Source organism: Microtus ochrogaster, unplaced genomic scaffold, assembly GCF_000317375.1.
Source record: "Microtus ochrogaster isolate Prairie Vole_2 unplaced genomic scaffold, MicOch1.0 UNK7, whole genome shotgun sequence".
NCBI lineage: Eukaryota > Metazoa > Chordata > Mammalia > Rodentia > Cricetidae > Microtus > Microtus ochrogaster.
In genome coordinates, this window is record NW_004949105.1 from 6210566 (window position 1) to 6218528 (window position 7963).

Here is a 7963-nt window from a genome sequence, read left to right on the forward strand (position 1 = left end):
GGTGATGTAGTTGTGGGAGCTATGATGACATAGTCATGGGCGCTATGGTGATGTAGTTGTGGGCGCTATGGTGACATAGTTGTGGGAGCTACAGTGACATAGTCATGTGTGCTATGTTGCCTGTGTCACCCAATCCCAGTGAAGTCTGTGAGCTGTTGGTTTGAGCCACTCTGTTTTGGGGTGGAGGGCAGCTTACTACAGTGTAATGGAATTACAGTATAAAGAAGGCCGTGGGGCTCCACAAGGGAAGTGCCCTCGTCATGATGTTGAGCACATAGAACCAAATGAAAGAAAAGGTGTTTATGAGTGAGTTAGGACCTTAAGACAAAACCCCACAAATTCTTGAATCCTAGCGTCTTTGAGAGTGACAAATTCAAAACCACATGTGAGCATTGCACACATGTTTTCGTGTTTCAGTACCAGCACCTCCCACGTGCAGTGGCAATCGCTTGTCCCCGCTGTCAAGCTAGCAAAAGCCAGAGGCAGGACTCTGTGAGTCCCTCCGCACAGCAGATGCCACATGGGTAGCTTTTCATAGCCATATATTGTGACAGCTCTCCCCAGACAGCAAGAGCAGAAGAAAGAGTTATTTTCCTGAGGGGACAACTTAGTCACGTCTCCCAAGTACATTTAACAAAAGTTTTGAAATCAGCTCAGCAAGTCCCATGAAGAAACTGGAAGTCAAATACTTAGGATAAATGACATATTAAATAATGTGCCCTAAATCAAGACTGAAGAAGGAAGGCAAGTCTTCCCTTCTCACTCCCTGTTCGTTTTGAAAGATCTAATGCTAATTCCCCAAGTTCATATTCTTAATAATACAGATTATGCCATAACACAATGTGCACTTCAAGCCAGCCTATTGAAGAAGTTGGTGAAAGGTTTTCATAACAGGGAATTATACGCACAAAGAACTCATAATACCCTGTCACTGAATCCCACAACTTACATAGCACAAAGGTTCATGTGCCGCCTTGAATGAGAAAGATGTCAGAGAAATGAAAAATAATTTGAGGGCACAGTGAGAACCCAAATGTAGGGCTCACTGCCCAGAATCTTCCTACAGATGGCCCCACCTCTCAACTTGGAAGAAGTCAGAAGCTGAGGAAGAGCAGAGCCCACACACTCACTTGCTATCATGGAAAAGATGAACAGAGGGTCCGTATCTGTTGCCACGAGATAACGTTGTGGCTCTGACCCACAGAAGCCCCTGAGAGCCTGTGCTGTTTTCTGGGTTCATAAAGGAGACCCACAACTAAGATACCCCAGGGACCACGGCTTGTTCTCGCGAGACTGGCTGGTGATGGCTCCAGTTTAAGTGTGTGGTGTGGCACACACGGCACACAGTCATATTCACAAAAGCGCCAGTATCGTCATAAAAATCTGCTGGGAAACTGTCCAGAGAATACTGCAGATAAAGCAGTGATGGTCTGGGTGCATGTCTAGGGAGGGATCTGCCTAGAAGGATCTGCTCCCCATGTCGCACTGCTGAGTTTCCATTTCACTGGGGTCTGCAGCAACTGAGATCACCACTCCAGCTCTTGGCTCAGACTAGAAATTGAGTGTGCCCCATATGCTCACATGGAAACAACTGAACACACTTCTTAAATGTCAAGTGGATGCTCGCTTCTCAGGCTTCTGAGGAGCTCTGAACGTAGAATTTTCCAGACACGCTCATTTGCAGAAGTGCTCTTAGTTGCCTTCCTGTTGCTCTCTGACAAACACCCTGACGAGGGCAACTTAAGGGAGCAAGGATTTCTTTTAGCTCACTGCTCTAGGCTTTGGTCGGCCACGGCAGGAAGTCCCGGAGGCAGAGGCTGGCTGTGCTGCATCCACACCAGGAAGCAGAAGGGGGTGAACGCTGTGCTCAGCTCACCCTTGTTTCTTTTTTTTTTTTTTTTTTTTTTTTTTTTTTTTTTTTTTTTTTTTTGCTTTTTCAGGACAGGGTTTCTCTGTGGCTTTGGAGCCTCTTCTGGAATTAGCTCTGTAGAACAGGCTGGTCTCGAACTCACAGAGATCCACCTGCCTCTGCCTCCCGAGTGCTGGGATTAAAGGCATGAGCCACCATCGCCCAGCTCACCCTTGTTTCTTTACACAGCCCCGCATCCCGCCCCAGGGAACAGTGCTGCCCACAGTGTGCGTGTCTCTCCATCCTCACTAACATAGTCGAGACTATCCCCACAGTGTGCGTGTCTCTCCATCCTCACTCACATAGTCGAGACTATCCCCACAGTGTGCGTGTCTCTCCATCTTCACTAACATAGTCGAGACTATCCATCATCCCCAAAAGCATGCCCAGATGACTCAAGGGCTCATCAAGTTGAAAGTTAAGACAGACCGTCACAATTCCACTTGTCAACTCAATACCCACACCCAGCACTTAAATTGTAACCTTCCACGTCTTTTCCCCGAAGTCTCGGGGTTCACCTCAGAAAGCAAAACACAACCCAGCTTCAAAAGGCCCCACCATCTAAAAACTGTAACAGCTTAAAGTCTACAGTCCAAAGCTCATTTGGGACTCAAGGCAATCTCTTCACTGTGAGTGCCTACAAAATAAAAACCAAGTTACATACTCGCAACATACAGCAGCATAGAACAATATGTCCCACCCTAAATGGAAGAATCTGGGTATCAGTAAATGACCAGGCCAAACCAAGATGAAATTCCAGCAGGGCAAACACCAAATCCTTTGTGGCCTCTTTGGGAGAAGTTGGGTTTCCCTGTAACCTGCCTGAATGCTCAGTCTGCACAACACTGCTGTAAGTAGGTGTGGCCCTGTCTGCCCTTCTCCAGTTCTTTTCCTGGGGAGCTGGTAGGGGGCAGCAGATCTGGCAGGTCCCATTGGCCACTATCCCCTGACTTCCCAGGTCTTGTACCTAGGGAACGGGACACAGCTCTGTCTCAAGGGACCTAGTTCCACTATAGAAGGAGGAGAAAGAGCATGAGGGCAGGGCCCTGAGAGCAAGCAGCACTGTGCATAGGGAATGGGCAGGTGGCCAGCACACCAAGGTTCCCAGCAGTCCCCGCTGCATGGCCAGTGTGGTCTTCTGGCCTCAGAGTGTCCACCCTCTTCTCTGATGGAAACTAAGAGTAGATGCAAACCATACTGCTTCCATGATTGCCCCTCTGAACGCTATCAGCAGAGTCAGGAAATACAGGAGCCTCCAAGTGGAATTTAATGATGGTTTGGAGACATTACTTTGGAAAGTTCTCAAAGTTCAGAAGTCCTGGCACGTGAGACTATATCCAAGAGGCAGAGTGTACAGAGCTTTCACTGCTGCACCTGGTTCTCTAGGACTCCACTGTCCCTTCCTGTCCATGTCCATACCTACCTGCTATGTCTAGACGTGGCTCTTCAGGAAGAACACAGTGACAAGCCAGCTCTACAGCTCCTGAGACAGCCTAAGCCTGATCTCAGGACTACATTGTGTTCCAGTGTGGCGCTAAAATGATCTCTGGAGAAACCCAGTCACGTAGCATCTCTCAGCTGTCCCTGCCATCCCTGGTTGGACACCACAGTCCTTGCCTGATCAGACTCTCAGCTGGCTGTGGCCAGCAGCACCCTTTGTCCCTCAGCTGTCTTAGCAGGGACGGTCCTGTACCCCGCCTTCCCAAGCCCCCTCTTTTCCAGGAAAAAGAGTGTACTCAGCACAGAGCAGAGCAGTCAGTTGGACGGTGATGGGTGGGATGTGACACAGACAATGGGCAGTGGCTAGGATTGCGTCAGGTGTGTGGTCCCCCCATACTCACCGGGAACAGCTTTCTCATAGCAGACACCCTTGTAGAAACAGCACCCGAGCTCTTTGCACCGGTCCCTGCTGACGTTGTAGTCACAGATGTCATAGAGAGGGATGTCACACACTGCAAGGTACAGACAACAGCGCTGACTTGGCAGGAAACACGATGGAGGGGGACGTGGGGGGGGGGCAGCGGCGGAGGTGGGGGAGAGTCTGCCAGATTAACTGACGTTTCCTTACTCCTGTTGTTCATCATGCAAATCTCTCTTTGAAACGAGGATGCAAATTAAAATTTCTGGGCAAAATAATATAAAGTTAATTACCGAGCACAGTGCAGGGGCCTCTGGTGATGAGGATGATAAGACATCTCAGCAGGGCCATGCCAGGCACACGGGCTAACACGAGACCACTGGGGGAGTCCAGTTGCCATGTTCCATATGCACACTGAGCCACAGCATGGCCTTACCTAGCAGCGTGGGTTGACGATTGTGCCCGAATTTAGAAGCTGAATCTAAAGGGACACATTTGGGGGCTGGAGGAGGGTCCCTCAGATGTTAAAGGTGTTCCCACTCCTCAAGTTAGGTTCCCAGCACTCGGGGCGGGGACAGCTCATACCGCCTCTAAGTCCAGCTCCAGAGGATCTGACACCTCTGGCCTCTGGGGGACACAGCGCTCACACCACACAGCCACACACAGACACAAACACACAAGCAGAATTAAACTAAACCTTAAAGGAAACAATAAAAGAGCAAAAGCTGAGTGAGAATTCTGGGCCCCTTCCCCCTGAAAGGGAAGACAGTGACCCTGTACTGTAAGGAGATTGAAGGAAGAAGCCAGAGCGACTTTTCCATCACAAACTGATTTTGACTTGGGAAATGTGGCTCTTCAGTGGTGGAGGCAGCTGACTGGACCAAATAGAAAACAAGCCACACAGAGGATTCTGTCCAGACAGAGGGCAGGGGTACATCACCAACCCAAGGCTGGAGGGACTAGCCCCACAATGGGGACACAGGACAGGAGGATCCCGGGGCTAACTAGCCAGCTAGTCCAGCTGACCTGGTGAGACCCAAGCACAGGTTGTCTCATAGTGTCTGTGCACACATGTGTTTGCATGTACATACATGAACACATGCAAAATGCTATCACCATGTGTCTCCTTGGTTAGAAGTTACAGGCACAGAAGCCAGAGTCCACTTCCTGTACATAGAGCTGAACTCTCAGGGGACTGGGGACATGGAAGGTCATCTTGTTCTCTCTGCGGACACGGTGTCCCTGGGTCAGCCACTTGGGAAGCGGCAGCACATGTCATTTGGGTCCACGAGGCATGCCGCAGGCCTCCAAGAAGGAACGTAGATGGTGCAGACACAGTGCTTTGCCATTTACAGAAACAATTTCATCGTCATGGCAACATGGAAGGAAGCAACACTAATTGAATATGTAGATCAACTCCCAGGCAACAAGAGGTCAGGCTTAACAGGCAGACAAAAGCTAAGCCTGATCCAGCACCCTTGCCTCTGGTCAGGGCTCAATGCCCCTTCCCTGCCCCACGTGACTGGGAGCTCTGGGAGGCAGCCTCAGTCTGGCCTGTCTCAGGAAAGCTGATCTCCACTCTCTGATTCTACCCCTTTTGGACAACCATGCACAAAGCCTATGGAACCTTGCTGGACAGGACAGTACTCTGCCGCCAAGCATGCAGACAGCCTGGAGTGCACTGAGTAACCACAAGGTTCACGATGCCTTGGGATAGCCGAGAAGATGGCTGTGGGCCGCCTCCCACCCGTGTGCCTGGGGAAGGGGAGGGGGGACTCACACCCCGAAGGGCAGCTGGAAGGTACACAGAGCCCCCAGAGCTGAGGGTGAGGTGAGCAATCTGTGGTCTGTTCTAAGTTACTTCATATTGTATAACCGTTTTCTCAGACTACCTTGCCCCGAGAGACTCCATTTTACAAGAAACTCTGACTCCATTCTGAGTGAAAGACAGCTCTGTCCCTGGGTAGAGACATGAACACCACCAATCCGCCTAGCTCCACCCACGCAGTGTAGACTGATAAAGGACTCAGAATAGAGAGAGTGTCACTCCAAAAACTCACTGGGGTGAACTTGAGACAGCAGGGAATAGACGTATCTAACTTTTATCAAGGGAACTAGGCCTATGAGCTTACAGGACACACCAGACCCAGGAAAGGGTAGAACTTCGTCTCCTGCACCCCATGATGAAGAGAACACCCTACACTACAGTGACCGTGGCCCACTGACCTGTCAACTGACATCAGTGTGTGTGTCAAGGACTGACAGGCAGAGAAACCCCACCTGCCAGCTTCTCTCCCTGCTGTTGATGTGGCGGACTCAGTTGGTGTCCTGTGGGTTTGGTGTCTTCTGTGCCCAGACTCTCACCTGAATCTGGTCCTCCCCTTCCTCCTGTGCAGCCAGACAACTCCACTGCTAAGCTCTCGAGCTTGTGACCCAGGGCAGGCTGGCTCCCTGAAGCTGAATCAGGTTTGTTAGCCATATACACCCTATTTACATTTCTATCAGCTGCTCCAGAACCTTCTGGAAACTCTGCCATGGCCTCTTTAACCCTTGCTATCTGTGAGGCAATCCACATGTATATAACATGTAGAGCTACAGCGATCATTTCCTGAGGGATGTATAAGGAACCTGTGTCTACCTCAGCCGGGTGGCCCAGGAATGCTGGTATCTGGTAAAGGATTGCTTAGATCCACAGCTTGGAAACACCAGGAAAGCAAGACGCCAAGTGGGATCATTCCCTGCCCAGGGTGCAGCTCAACAGTTGGTAGATAGACCAGCCTGCACCCCTAAAACAGCCTGCTCCCCCAGAGCACAGCTTCCCTGTACCTGAAACCACTTCTCACCTGACCCCACACACCTGGAGTGGGGCGTCCCAGCCCCAAGCTTATGTATTCAGGACAAATACCCAAGGGTTCCAGAAACCCTTGAAGAAGTGGGTGGGTCCTGATCCCCACCCCATTCAGATAGCTCCCCGAGGCTCAGGGCCATTAGCAGGGCTGCTCATGAGGACCTTAAGGACAAGGTTCTCTCCTTTCTTCTTTCCCACTGGACTGGGCACATGTGCGGGGGGGGGGGCACTCAATCCTAGCCAAGCATACAAGAGTTGGCCCAGCTGTTTCTGCTGCTTTCTGTGGTCCCAGTTTGCCTATATCACCTTATCTTGTTTGTTCCGAGTCAGAAATCACAAACAGTCCTCTTAGGAGTCTTCTGACTGCAGAGGTGCCCGGCTCCAGCGTGACAGAGTGCCTCCCCAACCCCACCGTGGCTGAGCCTCCCCCAAAACTCCAGGCCTAGGGGGCGAGCTCAGTCCTGGGTAGACGCTGGCTTCCCTGCAAGGATTCCCTAGGAAAGCTCCCAGCCTGCCTTCCAAGGGAGACGAACGAAAGATGGACACGTTTCTTCTCTGCTACCTCCACGACATTTAGCATAACAGCAATGCGTAAACACATGCACAACTGAGGCAAAAAGGTTTCAAACATGGAGACGGGCCAGAAAGGCAGCGGTTCCGTCTCACCAGGCCCCAGCAGTCTGAGGTTCCTCTGGGAAGCCTGCAATTCTAGAAGCTCCTCCTCCTGACTTAAAGCAAATGAAATTCTACCACATGTATTCAGTGTGCCGTCAAGAAAAAAAAATCTCATTTTTTTTGCGCGGCTTCCATCCCCAAGGGTGAAGAGTCTAATGCCAGCTTACAGACCTAGTAGGGAGGCAAGGTGCGCTTCCTTGTTGAAAAATATGTTTGAGTAAATAAAAAGCAGCTTCTGAGACAAGAATTTTAAAGTAACTGAGGAGTATGGCTGGTAGAGAACCCTGTAATTCCGTTGTTCCTTAAACCAATGTGAGAGACCCCACGTGAGTTGCGCTGTAATGAAACTGAAGTCCTAAGAGATTGGCAGTGGCTCCTTGGGTCATTGAGAAACACATTTCTGTGCCTCCCGTGACCAGACAAGCTAGTCAGATAAATCCTCCATATAAACAGCCCCAGCAGCCTCTTCCATGTTTACCTGCAAACTTCTTCAGGAGGTGCGATGGGGACTTCTTGATTTCGGGGGAGTATCTCATGGTAGCTGCTGACAGTGGTGCGGGGATCAATTATGCCCAAAAGACAGGACACCTCAGCACACAGGGGCCTCGGAGTGTTCACACCTGAAAGACAGGACACCTCAACACACAGGGGCCTCGGAGTGTTCACACCTGAA

General features: G+C 50.6%; 1 protein-coding gene across 2 annotated transcripts in view; it reads right to left on the reverse strand.

Annotated features, from left to right (window-relative positions):
* The window catches only part of Tex29 (testis expressed 29), a 13168-nt gene that overhangs the window by 4732 nt on the left and 473 nt on the right, over nt 1–7963 (reverse strand). Inside the window, exons 1-3 of one of the 2 annotated variants that reach the window (XM_013353427.1) lie at nt 7769–7797; nt 4061–4203; nt 3751–3861 (exon numbers count right to left, since the gene is read on the reverse strand). In XM_013353427.1, coding sequence (XP_013208881.1) covers nt 3751–3861; nt 4061–4118 — 169 coding nt within the window. In that variant the 5' untranslated portion in view covers nt 4119–4203; nt 7769–7797. Of the gene's footprint in view, nt 1–3750; nt 3862–4060; nt 4204–7768; nt 7911–7963 lie in introns of those variants that run through there. The other variant, XM_005366286.2, reaches the window with a different exon arrangement.